The 17,677-nt window shown below is 38.9% G+C and overlaps 1 protein-coding gene across 1 annotated transcript; it reads left to right on the top strand.

The window, feature by feature from the left end:
* Nucleotides 1–1,544: 1,544 nt before the first annotated feature.
* On the top strand, nucleotides 1,545–16,635 carry LOC149840001 (S-adenosyl-L-methionine-dependent methyltransferases superfamily protein). Its single transcript, XM_090002964.1, has 11 exons — nucleotides 1,545–1,743; nucleotides 1,879–1,972; nucleotides 3,006–3,055; nucleotides 4,153–4,202; nucleotides 5,538–5,649; nucleotides 6,033–6,093; nucleotides 6,173–6,225; nucleotides 7,284–7,376; nucleotides 15,451–15,514; nucleotides 15,642–15,746; nucleotides 16,220–16,635. The coding sequence occupies exons 1-11, from the start codon at nucleotides 1,717–1,719 to the stop codon at nucleotides 16,456–16,458; spliced, it is 948 nt and encodes a 315-aa protein (XP_089859090.1). The 5' UTR covers nucleotides 1,545–1,716; the 3' UTR covers nucleotides 16,459–16,635.
* The last annotated feature ends 1,042 nt before the right edge of the window (nucleotides 16,636–17,677 follow it).

The raw sequence follows: 17,677 nt of genomic DNA, 5'->3' as shown, positions 1-17,677 counted from the left end.
AGATAGAGTTTTGTTTGTATTTTACCATGGATAAAAAAAGTTATAAAAATATGAAAAGTCATGCTGTTTGAGAAGGGTTAGCACCTTTTCTTAAAAAGCTTGGGAAATATGGGAGAATGAATGTTGGTCACCATGCACCCAACCCCACTGGATAACAATCACTTTAGATTCGGGTTCAGGTTTGGGTTGTGTCCGGTCCAGAAAATAGAATGCTAAAGCCAACCAAATAATTTAGAGAGCATCTCTCTCTCTCTCTCCTATATATATATATATATATATATATATATGCTTTACTGATGGCACCATCACATACAAACGAGTTTGGATCTCCTATGCGCAAGTTGTTTTGATCTGAACTAACCTCATGGATGGATTCAGCATGTTCAAATGTCCAGCTTTTGGATGATGTCTCTTAGATGTAAAAACACGATTTTATGACCTGAGAAAGTATTGCACATTGTAGGCCATTGATTTTTGAAGATTTATAGAATCCTACCTGTGTCGTAATCTGTCAACTCAAAAGCTGATTCCAACTAAGTCAAACATGTAGATCATGTTTGTAAGGTTGGTTTCATGAAAACAACAAAAAATCAAAAGAAATGAAAAAAAAAAAACGTTTGTAGGTAATGGCGATAGTAGCAAATAATGGCCCATAAAAATGTATAGGAAAACACTCGGATCAACAGAGTCATGTTGAATATCCAGCAAAATCAGAGCTCAAACCTGACTGTTACTCGGGTCAGGTTCAGATTGACCCAATTAACACCCAGCTTGAATTTTTTGCCCAAAACTGGATGCCTTGGTCGGGGTCAGGCTGGTACCCATTGACAAGCTTGACCCCTGAGAGACTTAGTTCGATCCAGATAAAATCCGATTAATCTTTCTTTCCCTCGCATTATTTTTACCGGGCCCAGTATTGCCACATAAATTCTGGATCTGGATCCAGTTCGAACCCCTTTTACAGCTTTGCTGCCTGCAGTAGTTGTAGGGCTGCAAACGGATCAGATATGGTCAGATATTCGATCTGAGTCCGACATGTTATTTCTGGATATGGATCCTTTAAGTAAAATCCAAATGTGCATTCAGATCAGATTTGCATCTGTTCAATCAGATTACTTTCGGATTCGGGTCAGATCCAGATCAGCATTTTAAGTCATATCTGGAGTTTATCCAAATCAAAATCTGACCTGATTGCAAATTTTTTACATGTAAATAACTTTGTTTTTGTTCCATTTTTTTTTCTGGATCCAGTATTACCACATGTATTTCAGATTCAGATCCAATCTTATCATGATAATGCTGATTCGGATCTTGATTCGGATCAGGAACCGGATCTACTGTTTAAATTTCATGTATTTCAGATTCGGATTCAATCTTATCGTGATAATACTGATTCGGATCCGGACCCGGATCTACTGTTTCAATTTCGGATTCGGATCTAGAAAGATCCGGACCGAAACCGACCCGTTTGCACCCCAAAACATAAGGGAGGTTGTAGAGTGCATTCCCAGAAGCACAAAAAGGCCTTCGCAGCGAGAACAACTCGGGTTCGATTCCTTAGAACACCGCCGAGTAGAGGGATCTCCATCATTGGTCGGTCCCTCCTCCGTTTTGTCTCTGCTTCTGCTCCCCTGATTCTGTGCATCTGATCACCTCTTTGGTGCCCATAATTACCGTGAAATTTTCCCTTCCAGTGCTGGTCGTCTTCCAGAGTTGATGGGGAAGGCGTCGCGGGATAAGAGGGTACGTCATGTTCTCTGCTTTCACCGTTCTTGTCTGTACTAAAGACTGACCAATCGATGGTTCGAGTGAGTGTATGTGTTTCTGCTGGTGGTGTTTGGTTGCTGAATGATCCCATTTCGTGAATTCCTTGCCCAGGATATCTATTACCGTAAAGCCAAGGAAGAAGGTTGGCGCGCTCGTAGCGCGTTCAAGCTCCTTCAGATCGATGAAGAATTCAACATCTTTGATGGTATTTTTTCTATTGACCCAATTTCTCCTTTTTGATAATGGGAGGAGTGCGTGATGTTCTTCTTGTCATGTGGGTAGTCTTCGTGTTGTTGTTTTATGGGATTTGATTACTGTGGGAGCTCTCATTAGTTTAGTTTGCTACTGTTTGTGGTGATGGGTCGGATGCATAGGATGAGCTTAACCTTGTTGGTGGTCTTTGTTTTTCTTGTGTTGGGGGGATTTAGTTAGGTGGTTGGAGCTTCCGTTGATTTTGTTTTAGTTCTGTTTGCGTTAAGGGGTAGAGTGGGGATAACGTGTGTGACCTTGTGGGTGTGTTCTTATTGGCTGTGTGGTAGTCTCTATATTGTTGTGTTGTCGGAATTGAATGTAGGAACTCCCATTGATTTAGTTTTGAACGTATCATTCTGCAGCCCCTGGTAAGCTTTCAAGTAGAGGGTTATCTTATTATCATCTTTTCAGTCTGATAAATGTCTCAAAGAATACATGAGGAAATCCCAGGTCAAGCAGAAAACCCCATTCTATGACGATTTTCGAAATGTTTTTTATGTTGGTTAAGAATTTTATTCTTCCTCGTCATGAATATCTGCATAGTCGGCCGATGCTTGGTGATGGACAAACCCCAAAATAGTTGTGTTCATACTGAAGCAGAGGTCTTCGGCTGCAAATCGTCCTTAGTTTGTATAGATGAATAATTACTGAATACTCTCACTCCCTTGGGGTTCATTTTATGCAAGTGACAGTAATGTTTTCTGTGGAACATTTACGCATGCTGTTTAATCAGCTGGGGCCATCTTGTAGTTATTGATTCCCCTATGTTATAATTATTTCAACTTGTTGGATTCAAAATAGTGTTCATCTTTAGCAGTTGTTTTTTTACATGATTCTTCCTTAACACTTGCCTTCACTGTACTTCTACTGATTCATGAATCTTTTTCTGTCTTATTATCCTATTTGTGATTCTTGTTAGGACCGTTTGCCGTTATTACCTGTTTCATTTTATGTCGTCCTTAGATGATCACATATTTTTTGTGCAGGTGTGAAGCGTGTAGTTGATCTTTGTGCTGCACCTGGCAGTTGGAGTCAGGTAATTTTTATGGGGGATATGAACATCATCCCTTTTTCAAACCTGATTTTGATCTTGTGGACTCTTTCTTATACTTTATACTTTCATTAGTTTATTCTCAACTTCTAGTTGATTGTTTTAGCATTAGTTTCTCTTTTCCTAGGCTAGCTGAAAAGTCTGGATGCTTTCGGGCTTCATTTGCTCCATCGTGCTCATTGTCCTTAAAACTACTTTGTAGAATGTAGTCTTTATCTTTACATTCAGTTAGCATATAGTTGTAAATTTATTGCTGGCAATCTTTGATTTTTTTTGATAATTTATGAGACTTTTTTTAAAAAAAGTGCATTTTACCATTTAATGAGAATTGAGAAAGATGAGATAAGTACCATTAAGAAAAGCACCCTTGTTTGAAACATTGAACATTCTTTGATAGGCTGCATGAATCCAGATGATTTGATCAAGAGTTTCATGTGCTTTCTTTGCTAATGAAGATTCTGAGGATGAATGGACCTGCAGATTGTCCTCTTGAACCACCAACCATACAAGTTACCAACTAGCTATGGTTAGTTGTGGGGAATTGACTTTCGGTCGATGACCACCCCATTCATGCAAATAATGGCTGACATGGTATCTATTTTTCAACTGGACTTAGTCAAAGTTGGGGTTGTAAGAATTTTACATAACAAAGATAGAGACTAGAACAAGTCCAAACCTACCTAATAAAAAATCACAACACATCACCAATACACTACCCTAGCAAATTAGTGCTCTTTGGGCATCTGGTCATTTGGGATCATGACCCCCTGGATTGTCCTCCACAAAACATGAGATAGGCAAGCATGAGTTGGATTTCATAAGCATATATAATGTTGTGAGTTCTTGATAAGTTTGTTGTATGACCTATCAAATATTTTAATGTTATCAGTTATTCTTGATGCTAGCACTGATGGAAAAAACATACTGTTTCCATACTTATAAATTTTCATTAGGGTTTGTTGTAGCTATTTCATGTTCAGAAAACCAGCCAACAGTTTATATACATATTTGCACGGTCTAGTAATCTGCTAAAGGGTTGATCATGACTTAAGGTATAATCTGATCTAATTTTTGTCTCCCAGGTATTGAGTCGAAAGCTATATCTCCCAGCCAAGCAAGCTTCAGAATCAAGGTGTGCCCAAACTCCTGCTTGAGATTTTCAATGCATGGATCTTCTTGCAGGCATTCTATAACCTTGTACTCAAGTCAGGTTTCTTGTCATTATGTGAACTACTGTTCATCTTTAACATTACAATAACCATTTATTTTTATCTTTTTGCCAGAGCCAAATTTTGACATTATTTCACTTATTTCATCAGCTGCATCATCATGGACAGTTATTTTTCATTTCTTGATTGCAGTGGTTGATTAAAGTTGTTTTTTCTTGAATATATAGAGTGATTTCCTTTTTTTTTTGTTGGTCTCTGGAGTCAATCTTTCTTTCATTGCGAGCTACCTGCATTTACATGCAATCCTTGAAGAAGTCAAACACTGGATAATGCTCTCTCTAACAAAAACTTCACCTTTCATCAAACTGTATTATTTAGATATTTTATGTTGAGTGCTACTAGACTTCACCATAGTTACTGGAAGTACTTAGAGTGGGAATCCTGCCTCCTAGGAAGCCCGACTCAAAAGTGGGAAGTCACACTCTTCTGATATGAGCAGGAAGCAGTCAGGAATCTTGGGTTTCTACTGTAAGGATTCTTAATTTCTCATATTCAAGAAGCATGATTCTTTAAATTAGGGAATTGGGATTCTTGAAGTGATTATTTTATGAATTGTGGCTTATAGGTTATAATATTCATGCATTAAATAGTTTTTTTCCCCTTTACCTTCCTCATTTCTCCATAACTTCACAGAGAATCATATTTCACTTTCTAAATTTCTCCTTGCCACTACCTTCTTGCTTCTTGCTTCCCAAGTCCTTTCAAGCTTTAAAATTGCTACCGCTTCTGATGCTACCAACACTTCAATAAAAAAAGAGCACTCCAGAAAAAGAAGTTAGTCTTGGTATTGGATCCACTCTTTCTGCTCCCTTCCTGTTTTTACTTCCCTCTCTGTCAACTATGGACTTCACACGTTTAAGATCTCTGCTGTACTCATGATATATTGTTCCTATATAATGGATGTAAAATTTTCTTTAAGGAAATTGTGACATGGATAGGAAGTGATTGTTAGAGCAAGTGAGCTCTTGGAATAAAATAAAAATTCCTTAAAATTTTCAGGAACCAAGGCTTAGAGCTTCATGTCATCATCATCTTTAGTACTTTTATGGGAGGCCTATTATATCCCATAATTGGTCAACATCTTGCAAATGGGAATTTGATAAAGTAATACTCGGAATCCTGTAGGAAAAAGAAAAGAGCAAATCCTTTTTGTTGCTTAGCATCCTGTAAGCAAGTAATCTTTTTGAAAGCCACATTATTCTGATTCAATTTCTAACCAGGTTATGATATTTCCACAGGAGGGACATGGAACTTCCCCTTATTGTTGCTATTGATCTGCAACCAATGGCCCCAATAGATGGTGTTATTCAAGTGCAGGGTGATATTACCAATGCTCGGACAGCTGAAGTGGTAAATGTCTTGTGATGCTTTTATGGTGTTACTCTGCGCTCATATGTGTGTGTGACAGTGTGTGTGTGTGTGTGTGTGTGTGTGTGTGTGTGTGTGTGTGTGTGTGTGTGTGTGTGTGTGTTAAGTAGTTGAATGTTGAATTCCTCTAATTTTTCATGGACGACCTGGACTTTCTACTGACACAGCCAACCATGGATTGGAACCACTCCTAATATTGCATCTCTTTCTCTCTCATGATATCTCTGGCTCATTGGATGCAACCTGTTGTATTAGTTTACTTGTGAGATGTGGATGTGCTCTCTTCCTGTTCTCTTTTAGTTCCAAAGGTTTATTTATGGGATTTAATAATGTGGAATACCTTATACATGCAATGTCCTTATCAGGTTATCAAACATTTTGATGGATGCAAAGCTGACATGGTAGTATGTGATGGTGCACCTGATGGTGAGATACTTTGGCTGTTTTTTACATTTATCATTAGTTCCAAACTACCAGTGCCATTCAAATATTTTTTTGGTTGCAGTTACTGGACTTCATGACATGGACGAGTATGTCCAGTCCCAGCTTATCTTAGCGGTGAGAGCAACTTCTTGTTATCCGTCTTTTCCCCTTTTTGTTGTATTCTAGATTTTTGGTAAAGATTGAGTAATTTTATTAGATGAAAAACTTATAATAACATCAAGCCCTTCATTGCAAAATATAATCTTAGCGGCTACAATGATATCCAAGTCATGAATATAAACCAACACTAATATTCCCTTACATGCTATATTTTCCCCCTTCATGAGGAAGGCAAACTGAATTCTGTAAGAAGTCTTTGCTTCTTGGCTCATTCAATCTTATGACTTCCAATGATTGTGTTGTCGGTAATGATGAGTTGTTGAACTTGTGAGGAAGTTTACATGCTGAACATGCTTCATGCACACAATAAATGTTTCTGAGAGGGGAGCCTGAGATTTCACATCCATTTGCTTTTTCTCTTCTGGATTATATTGCTACTGTCCAGCTAACTTTTTGAAAATGATACATATTTGCAGTTTTGTAGTTTTAGTAATGCCTTCTTAATATTATTTTTCTTCAAATTTATGTGTGGTGGATTTTCAGTCATTAGCATCTTTGGTATTTTTCCCATTCTTGAACTATGCTAGTAGAATGTAGATTATAGACCATGTATTTATACATGTTTTGGACTTTTTGTATCATGAGGCCTGTATTGCCTAATTAACACTTTTGCTCCTTCAAGGACTCCCTTCTGATCAGGCATTTTGGGTCACACCACAGCCTTTTGGCTTTGCAGCATTTCCAATTCTGCGAAGTTATCTGTGACAGCTCCTACTCCAACTATAGACATTTTGCTTTGGTTGAAATCCACTTACACAAAGGCAGGTCCCATTTGGCGAGTCTCCATCAATCACCCTTGGCTGATTGACTGGTTTCAAATATGTTTAATATCAATCTGAACAAACTCTTAATTTCTATCAGTTACTAAATGGCCTATCATTTCCAATGAGATAAACTTATTTGGTTGACTTCATTATTTCCAGATGCTTTCTTAAAAGGTAGATTGCATGCATCAGATTAGAAGTGTTCGATACTTGTTGAACACTAATTTACCATCTTGATCTTGTTTGCAGGGTCTTACTATTGTTACTCATGTGTTGCTAGTTGGGGGGAGATTTATTGCAAAGATATTTCGGGGTAAAGATACAAGCCTACTTTACTGTCAAGTATGACACTCGAATTCCTTATGCCATGTCAATTGCATGAATTGGTGCTTGGTTCTTGTTTGTGCTTTATAATTTCTATTTCTGTTTTTGCTGAATGGTTAGGTAGACTTGAATGATCCTGGGTTCCAGACTTGACTTACCTCTAAGTGAGGTTGGGGTCCTGGTTGCATATCCTCATCGTGTGGGTATGACCCTTTTGGAGAAAAGGCATGTTTCCATGTTACCAAAGACTTATCAAAGAAAGCTATGAGACTAGGGTTGTCCTTAGGTTTGGTTTAATAGCTTTTTATCCTTTTGAAAGGTTGTCTTGTCACTCTTTTTACAGAAATAGAATGTCCTAGGGGTTGGTGGGTGTGGGTTAAATAAGCATCCAGGGACTTGCATGTAAAAATGAAAGGGAAGTCTTAACTTGTTGTCATCATAGCCCATGCTTTCTCGCAAAATAACTTCTAGAAATATCTAAAAAGACAAGTTCCCATGCTAGTTTTAAAAGATGTGAAAATACATGTGATTTGTGTGATGTTTACACTAACTAATGCACTCTCTACTTTTCCCCTTCCCGTTTTGGTCTTTTTGTTGTAATATATAGTAGGATATTCATATTCATGCATGCAAATGAGGTGGTTAAGATTAACTTCTTCAGAATCTAGGTATGCCCTTTTGTGTATAACTCTAAGTTACTGCGACACGGCATTTGCGCTGCCGTTGGGTACCAGGCACAGTGCGGGTATGCCTGGTACCCGAAAAAATTGCCTCCCGCCCAAAAAAAATAACAAAACTCTCTCTCTCTCTCGTTTACCCCCTCTCTCTCTCTTGAGAGGGAGACAGAGGGGGAAGACGAGAGAGAGAGAGAGAGGGGGAGACAAGAGCCAAAGGGGGGGGGGGGGAGGGGAGAGCGAGACCAGAGAGAGGGGCACATACCTTCTTCTTCTTCTTCTTGCAACAAACGAGAGAGAGAGAACACAAAAGGGGAAGGGCTAGGGTTACACCCTTCCCCCTTTTATAAGGGGCTTTGTTGACCAGGTTTGGACAAGTCCAAACCTAGTCAATGAAGTTAAAAAAAAAAATTAATATAGATGCTTTTTTAATATGGATAAAAAAAAGTTTTAAGATAATCTTTTTTTTTTAACATAATCCAGACCCAAACGCTGTTTTTTTTTTCTCTTTTTAAGATAAAAAAAGATTTATAATATGAATCCTAATATATATTCATACATAATACAGACCCAAACTCTCTCTTTCTCTCTCTCCGTGTATATATATATATATATATATATATATATATATATATATATATATATATATAGCCATGTCTCCGTACCCACATTTTTTGGAATTGCCGTGTTAATACCCTCCGTACCCGCACCCATACCCAGGTGACATAGGTTTAACTGCAGGAAAGAGTATGAATGCATCAAATTTAGGGCAAAGTGCTTGAAAATGCTGACTTTTATTATGCACAATAGGCTGCATGGTCAAATCCATATCCACCCATATTCCTTTGAAGTCTTCCAGAAATTTAGGCCCTCATTTCCCTGGATTATTCACTCTTACTCTATTCTCACATGTCTAATGGTTGTATGCGTGATGCTTTCTCTTCTGTGTGCCTTTGATACCCTCGGATCTCTGATCTGAGGGATCTTTCTCAGATCTGAGGATCTCAGTTCTGTCCCCTCCCCATTGGGTTTCAAATCTGTGCCCTTCATAATTTTGTGAATTTTTTTTTTGGTGAAAGGTATTCCTATGAAATGATTAACATGTATGGAAAGTAGTAGCAGGAAGGTATAAGAAAGCAAGAAAAAAAACAGGAAGATGGGTGAATTCTGGCTCACAACGTGCATGTATTCTAGAAAAACAACATATGAAGGCTTGCAACTTTTTTCTGTTTTTTCATCCTTAAGAAAATTCTCTCATTTTTATGTTAAGTTAACATTTCCAGAACATTTGCAGTGTCTTCCTATGGGTTTGCCCTAGTCCTACACCATAGTGTAGATCCCTGCACCTCACCTATTGTTATGCACCCCATGCCCTGTGCTGATGCTTTTTTGAAATGGAAAATGGTTTTCTGACCTGTTTATTTATTTTGAAAAACAAAACTTGATAATTTATGCTGCCATGTATTATGTCATAGATTTTGCAAGATGGAGGGGGTGGGGGTAGAGACTAAAAAGGAGTCATCATATTTATGCAGGACCCGCAACCCGACCCGTTTTGTATATTGGATCGGATCCAGATCCAATCAGCATGTAATGTAGAATTAATGTGTTATTAAGGGGTACTTCTGTACCCTAGTAATGTTTGTTTTACATATTAATAGAATGAGATGCGTAGCCACGATTGACTAACGCACCTTCTATGGAATTTTCTCTCTCTCTCTCTCTCTTCCTCTCTCTCTCTCTCGTGACAGGCAAATACAGAGATCAAGTACCCCTTTCTTTCATGGTATCAAAGCAGCGTGACGACTGGGAGTGAAGAACTGCTATATCCTCGGTTTCTCGGTGACAGATCTCGATCTCGATCTCGGCTTTACGACGACTGCTGTTTCTTTCTTCTTGAATCACGATCACAGATCTCGATATGAGAATATTTCACGGTGAACTCTTATCCTCTGAGATCTCGATCTCGATCTCGGCTTTACGACGACTGCTGTTTCTTTCTTCTTGAATCACGATCATAGATCTCGATCTGAGAATATTTCACGGTGAACTCTTATCCTCTGCTGTGCCCTTTGCTGTTTAGTGGGTTCTGAAAACTTTTCACGGTGGGTTCTGATCCACTGCTATATCCTCTACTGTTTCGTGGGTTCTGAAAATTTTTCACGGTGACAGACGACTACTGTTTCGTGGGTTCTGAGAATATTTCAAGGTGCAACAGACGACTACTCTTTCGTGGGTTCTGAGAATATTTCACGGTGACAGGCGACCACTTTTCTTCTGCTGATTCAATACATCTCTGTTGTTTAGTGTGTTTTTCCTTGGCTCGATTACTGTGATTCAATACATTATTCCATTTTTTTTATTCTCTGTTAGCCGAGGAGTGCCCTGTTAGCCGAGCCCTCTATTTTGTCTCTCATATTAGCCGAGTCTTCTACTTTACCTCTCATACCTAAGTGTCAGTTCAGTTTTTTTTTAATGGATTTTACTCATGCGCAGTCATGCCTGTCCTCAAGCTTTCTCAGTCAATTAGTCTCTGAAAAACTGAATAACTCAAATTTTTTAACCTGGAAAAGACAGATCATCCCATTTATAAAGAGTCAGGACCTCTCCGGTCATCTGGATGGATCGGTTCTTCCGCCTCCAGAATATCTTTCACAAGAAAAAGCAGACGATAAAGGAGAACAATCTATTGTTCTTCACAGGAATCCAGAATATGTTACTTGGATGAAGAGAGATCAATCGCTAGTGGCGTACATTACTTCAACTCTCTCACAGGAAGTTCTTGTTGCCCTTCCTGATGATTGTTCGGCCAAGGAGCTGTAGGATAAGTTAGTTTAAACATATTCACAAATTTATGAGGCAAGAATTATGTTTCTTAAGCGAGAGTTTCAAATGATGAAGAAAGATTCCATGTCCATTATGGAATACCTGAACAAAATGAAAGGCATCACAGATCAACTGGCTGTTGTTGGATGTCTTGTCAGTGAAAAAGATAAGGTGCAACAAACCTTGAGTGGATTAGGGTTAGAATACCATGTCATGACAACAACCCTACTGTGTTTACCAGAACTCCCAAAGTTTGAAGATCTTCGTGCAAAATTATTGTAATATGAAATGACTCTGAAAGGATCTTCTGAAGATTCTCATGGACATTCAGGAATCCAAGATGTACTAGCTACGGGAATGAGTTATGGTCGAGGACGAGGAAGTTCTTTTTGAGGAAAGGACGGCCAAGGGAGAAATGCCTATGGAGGTCGTGGTATACTTCCAACACCCAATGTGCAAGGACAAAGACCCATCCCTACCTGTTTTTTATGCAACAAGAAAGGGCACATTAAAGCAAATTGTTGGTTTAATCCTCAAAACAAAAGGAAAGCCCCACAAGCAGAGGTTAGGAAGGATGGAGAAGTTAAGGAATTGTTGCTGGCAGCCTTAGTAGGATTGAATATGAAGCAAAATGACAAAGGCATTTGGTATGTCGACTCCGGAGCATGTCACAGGTGATGCAGGTAAACTCTTGACTCTTACACCTTATGTTGGTAAAAATAGCATAGTCACAGGAGATGGATCTCATCACTCAATCTCACATATTGGAAATGCCATTATATCCATGTCAAAGTCCTCTCTTAAACTTCCAAGTGTCATTCATGCACCTAACATTCAAAAGAACATTGTTTCTGTCTCAAAACTCGTTGATGATGCTCATGCTTAAATTGAATTTACTCCTTCTTCTGTTTATGTCAAGGATCTTCGCACGAGGAAGACATTCGCTGAAGGAAAACGATGCGGCAACATGTACATCTTCCAAGAAGATCCTCCTTCCTCCATTCATTCCAACTATTCATCCTTGAAGCCTCACCAACGTCAATTTTTTGATCCTGATTTTATATTTACTATTTCTGAGAATAATAAGCCAAGACTTTGGCATAGTCGTCTTGGCCATTGTGGTCGCCATTTTATTGAAAAACTTGTCTTGAATAATCTCATTCCCAAGTCCAGTCTAAGTTCAGAAGTCGTTGATACAAAGTGTTCTAGTTGTCATTTATGTAAGAGTCATATTTTACCATTCGTTTCCATTAATAAAAGAGCTTCAAGGCCATTTGAGGTCATTTGTTCTGATGTCTGGGGTCCTGCCCCAATTACTTCTCTTTCTGGCAGTAAATACTTCCAGAGATTTCATTCTTTTGTTCACAACCACTTCTCTGCCAACATTCTCAATTTCCAGTGTGATGGAGGAGGTGAATTCTCCTCGAGTGACTTTGTTAGTTACCTTCAACATAATGGGATAAAGAGAAGAGTGTCTTGCCCGCATACACCTCAACAAAATGGGATTGCCGAAAGGAAGCATCGACATATTGTTGAGACTGCAATGGGCATGATGCACGGGAGCAATCTCCCTGTATCATTATGGACTGAGGCTTTTCACTCCACAGTTCATGTAATAAATCGGCTGCCCATGAATATCTTAGAGAATAAGTCACCATATTTTTCTCTATTTGGCACACAACCTGATTATCATGAATTACGTGTGTTTGGGTCTGTTTGTTATGTTCACATTGACAGCTCACAAAGGCACAAGTTCCAGGATAAAGCCTTAAAATGCAGGTTTATAGGATATGCAGAAGATTACAAAGGGTACAAGTGCTATGATCCCTTGAGCAAGGGTGTCAAAATATCAAGGAATGTAGTTTTCGATGAAATGAATTTTGATGATCAGACTGCTGATTCAACCATTCACACTGATAACTCAAGCCCCAACATTGAGGTATACTACCCATGGTTAAATTCAGAACTCTTTTCCAATGGTAAAGTAGACTGTTCGACAAATTGCTGTCAGAAGGAAACACATGAGGAATCAACCAATGAAACTCGAACGGAAGAGACTGTTGCACATGACTTGGAACCAACAAGATATAAGGGTATTGTGTACACTCGGCGAGAGAAAGATCCCTCATTCATTTCTTGTACAAGTACGAACCCATCTGATCCCGCTTCACAAATGATGGATATCAGAAGATCCTCACAGATTCGACATCCGCTTGACAGGTGGGTAAGCTATAAAAATTTTTCATTGGATTTCCAGTTGTTTTTTACAGCCATAAGTAAAGAGGATGAGCCTCTCATGTTCTATCAAGCTGCGGGCTCTAGAAGATGGGTAGAAGCAATGAATGAAGAAATGGAGGCATTACATGAATGTGGGACATGAGAGATTGTACCTAGACCACTAAACAAAAATGTTGTTGAGTCAAAATGGGTGTACAAGATAAAATATAAGCCAGATGGGAGCATCGAAAGGTACAAGGCTAGACTCGTAGCCAAGGGATTCACACAAGAGGAAGGACAAGACTTCGATGGAACTTTCAGTCCTGTAGTTAAAATGGGGACCATTCGCATTGTGTTGAGTCTAGCCATTCAACATGGATGGACATTGAGTCAGCTGGATGTTAAAAATGCATTTCTACACGGAGATTTAAAGGAGGAGGTATACATGGAACAACCCACTGGATATGCAGAACAAGACGCCAAAAAATATGTATGCAAGTTAAAGAGAGCACTCTATGGTTTGAAACAAGCTTCTCGTTCCTGGTTCGATAGTTTTTCGCTAGAGATACAAAGGCATGGCTTTTCTCGGTCCCTTCTAGATCACTCATTATTTATTCACAATGAACACGGTATCACTACTCTTCTACTAATATATGTAGATGACATCATCATCACAGGGAACTGTAAAAGTCACATTGAGCGGGTGAAGAAGTTATTAAATCAGAGATTTAAGATGAAAGATTTTGGAGAGCTGCGATATTTTCTTGGAGTAGAAGTTGATAAAAGAAATGATACACTCACCCTTACTCAACACAAATACACATTGGACATTCTCAGCAGAGCGGGCATGACAGATTGTAAGCCGTTGACAACTCCAAGTGTCATCCATCAGAAACTGAGTTCAAAGGAAGGGGATATATATGAAGATCCCACCAAGTATCGTAGCTTAGTTGGCATGTTGCAATACCTGACTTTTACTAGACCTGATATAGTCTACTCGGTTAACCAGGTATCCCAGTTTATGCATGAACCTCGTATGTCACACATGGAAGCAGTCAAACGTATACTTCGTTACCTGAAGGGCACAGTTGGTGATGGACTGGTATACAAGAAAAGAGAATTAGATCCAGGCGGAGGCCATGAGGTCGTTGTTTATGCTGACGCTGATTGGGCGGGTGATCCAGATGAACGACGATCAATATCCGATTATTACAACTTTATTGGTCCAAACTTAGTATCCTGGAGCAGTAGAAAACAAAAGGCGGTTGTTAGGTCAAGCACTGAGGCTGAATACAGATCGATGACTGCTGCCACGGCTGAGGCTACGTGGATAAGACATCTCCTGACAGAAATGGGAGAACCGATTGCTCGGTCACTGCTATTGTGTGACAATCAAAGTGCCATAAACATGTCTTTCAATCCCATCCACCACAGTCGAGCAAAACATATTGAAATAGATCAACACTTTATTCGGAAAAAGGTTGAAGATAAAGAGATTGAACCCATGTATGTGCCGACTGAAGAACAGGTTGCTGACATTCTTACCAAAGGGTTGACAAATGACATATTTTGGTTTCTGAAAGACAAGTTTTTCATGGTTCAGGACCATGCACAACTTGAGGGAGGCTAAAAAGGAGTCATCATATTTATGCAGGACCCGCAACCCGACCCGTTTTGTATATTGGATCGGGTCCAGATCCAATCAACGTGTAATGTAGAATTAATGTGTTATTAAGGGGTACTTCTGTACCCTAGTAATGTTTGTTTTACATATTAATAGAATGAGATGCGTAGCCACGATTGGCTAACGCACCTTCTATGGAATTTCTCTCTCTCTCTCTCTCTCTCTCTCGTGACAGGCAAATACAGAGATCGAGTACCCCCTTTCTTTCAGAGACATGGTTGATGCCAATGCGTGAGATTAGCAAAACTGGGGAGAAAATATGAAAATCATTTGAAGAGTAAGAATGTGATAAAGTATGAATGATAAATGTATGTAGAACGGATGATTTCTTCGCCACAACATCTATCTTGAGTTTGGAGTTTGGACAGATTTGGTTGGACATGGTATCCAACACAACTTTGACCATGTTCATTCATATATCATGAGTCCTTGTCCATGGCCAATTGTATTGATGGGGATATAAGGTGTAGTATGCATGTCCCATGACAGGCCATGTGAGAAGTGTCAGTTTTTTCTGTCGATTTGTTTTTTAAAATCTCCAATTTCTCTTGTTTTGTAAAGCTGGCAGCATAGAATGTAACCTTGTTCTATAGGTTCTTGTCTGTCACCACATCACTTCTCACAATGAGGCTGCAGTAATTTCCTTGCTTGTATTTGATGTCTGACACGATGCCTTCGTTGGATTTTGCAGCTGAAGCTGTTTTTTCCGGTTGTTACTATTGCTAAGCCTAAGAGCAGTCGCAATTCTAGCATAGGTTTGTTAATCAATTCTTTTACTTCCTTGGCATTCTGATTAATGTATTAGACACCATTGTAGTTGTGCCTTTTTTTTGGCCCTTTTCTCATTGTTTATTAGAGAATGTGGTATGTTCTGCAATGCAGAGGCTTTTGTAGTTTGTGAGAATTACAGTCCTCCAGATGGTTTTAATCCAAAAGATCTATACCGACTTCTCGAAAAAGTTGGCAGCCCTTCTGGTGATGTGTCAGGTTCTCTCTCTCTCTCTCTCCACACTGGGGTTAAGCCAAAATGAAAACCAAACTATTAGAATTGAATCGACCCATTCAAATAAAATTGAATCTTCACCAATTTTCTAGAAAATTGGCTGAATTGGTTTTTCATATATTTTTAGTTTTTTATTGTTTAGCCATTAAATGCATGTTTTAGAATTTGATTGGACCTTATAAGAGAGATCATTTACTTAATTTCTTCATTTTAATAAAATTTCAGTTTTTCTTTTTACGATTTTGAACTTTGGGCCAATTCCGAACGATTAGAATCAATTCTGAATCAGCTGATTCATTGAATCGTTTAGAAAGATGATTCGGTTCAAAAACCAATTGTGACAACACTGATGAAAACAATTAATCTTCCTGGGACATGGGTCCCCATTTCTTTTCTCCTCTCCCACCCCACCTCTATCCATGTCAGCTTTTTATGAAACTGCCAATTTACTTTGCAGACTGCAGTAGTGGGTGGTTGGAAGGACCAAACAAGGTTTACATCCCATTCCTGGCTTGTGGGGATCTGAGGGGCTATGACTCTGATCGCTCTTATCCCCTTCCACCCGTTCCAGGAGGTTCATACCAGAGCCTAGATCCTGTTCAGCCACCTATAGCTCCACCTTACAAAACTGCCCTGGAGATGAAGAAGGCTGCTTGTCATGCACCTAAAGATGAAAAACCCTCTCTGGATGACTGATTCCTCAACCTCTTCAGTTTCATTCTCATTATTTTCAGCATGGCTAAGTCTGCAAAGTTCAATGTACTGCAGAGTTCAGTCATTTTCTGTACATTGAGGGTGTTTCTTTTTACCAGTTTGAATCAGCTGTCACACTTCAATATGTTGCTCTAGAAGACTGCAATATGAGTATTCCAGACTATGATTGTGAGAGAGATGATGCTGATCATGAGAGAGAGAGAGAAGAGAGAGAGAGAGAGAGAGAGAGAGAGAGAGAGAGAGAGAGAGAGAGAGAGAGAGAGAGATGATTTCAAAACTTTGGTTCCGTGGAATCTGCTTTTAATTCGGCAAACCTAACAGGAAATAATTCCTTTCTGTAGTCACTTTCAAAAGGCTATAGAGAAATTAGAGGTTCATTCATTCTACTGCTTGGCAGTATAATGAAATGAACTCTGCCGTGTTGGATATCATAGGATTATCATCTTTACCGAAGACAAGGAGAGTAGTTTATCATAATTGTCAATGACTGCCACTGGAGTGGTTGTGATTGTGATTGTGATATAAGCTTCCAAATCTTTAAATGTGTCCCTTGACTGATCTGATGTGTTGGTGGACCTTGTATTGCCAAAAGTTTTGGTGATGGTATTTCAAAAAGTTCTTGGGACTCTAAGCAAAAGAACATGTGTTGTTTCATGAAAATTGAACTATGGATCCCATCTGTAACAATCTCAGTTTGACCATCCAAAAAAGAGAAAACAATGAAGATGGGAATTACATAAGGAAATGAATATTTAGTGTACAATTGATATAGATTACCTTCAAACCATTGGTTGATCCCAATCTTCAAAGGAATACATTCCAAGTTTGAATCATCTTTACCAAAGGTTCCTAGTTTACCTGCAGTACTTGGAACCGTCTTTGCCAGAGGTGTTAAGTTTAAGCCAGAGTTGCAATGATCATGATTATCTAGTAAGAAAGGCTTCAATTTTATCCAAATGATTGATTTTAACACTTATTGATTCTAACAGCTGATTGCAGAGTTGAAGTTTTGTTCACATAATTGGAATAGCAAAGTATTAATTTTTCTTTGTACAAACCCAAATCTCACCATTTTAATTCAACCAGTTCCGAATTTATGAAAGAAGATTAGGGTCTTTTGGGTTTGGAAAAGTTATGGATCTCTAGACATAGACTCCACCTGTGGTAAAACAACAATTCAAAATCATCAATCATGCTGAGG

The sequence above is a fragment of the Nuphar pumila genome, chromosome 4 (genome assembly GCF_984573655.1).
Source record: "Nuphar pumila chromosome 4, dmNupPumi1.hap1.1, whole genome shotgun sequence".
Classification (NCBI taxonomy): Eukaryota; Viridiplantae; Streptophyta; class Magnoliopsida; order Nymphaeales; family Nymphaeaceae; genus Nuphar; species Nuphar pumila.
The sequence above is the reverse complement of the archived record's forward strand: the minus strand, read 5'-3'. Positions and strand labels throughout refer to the sequence as shown.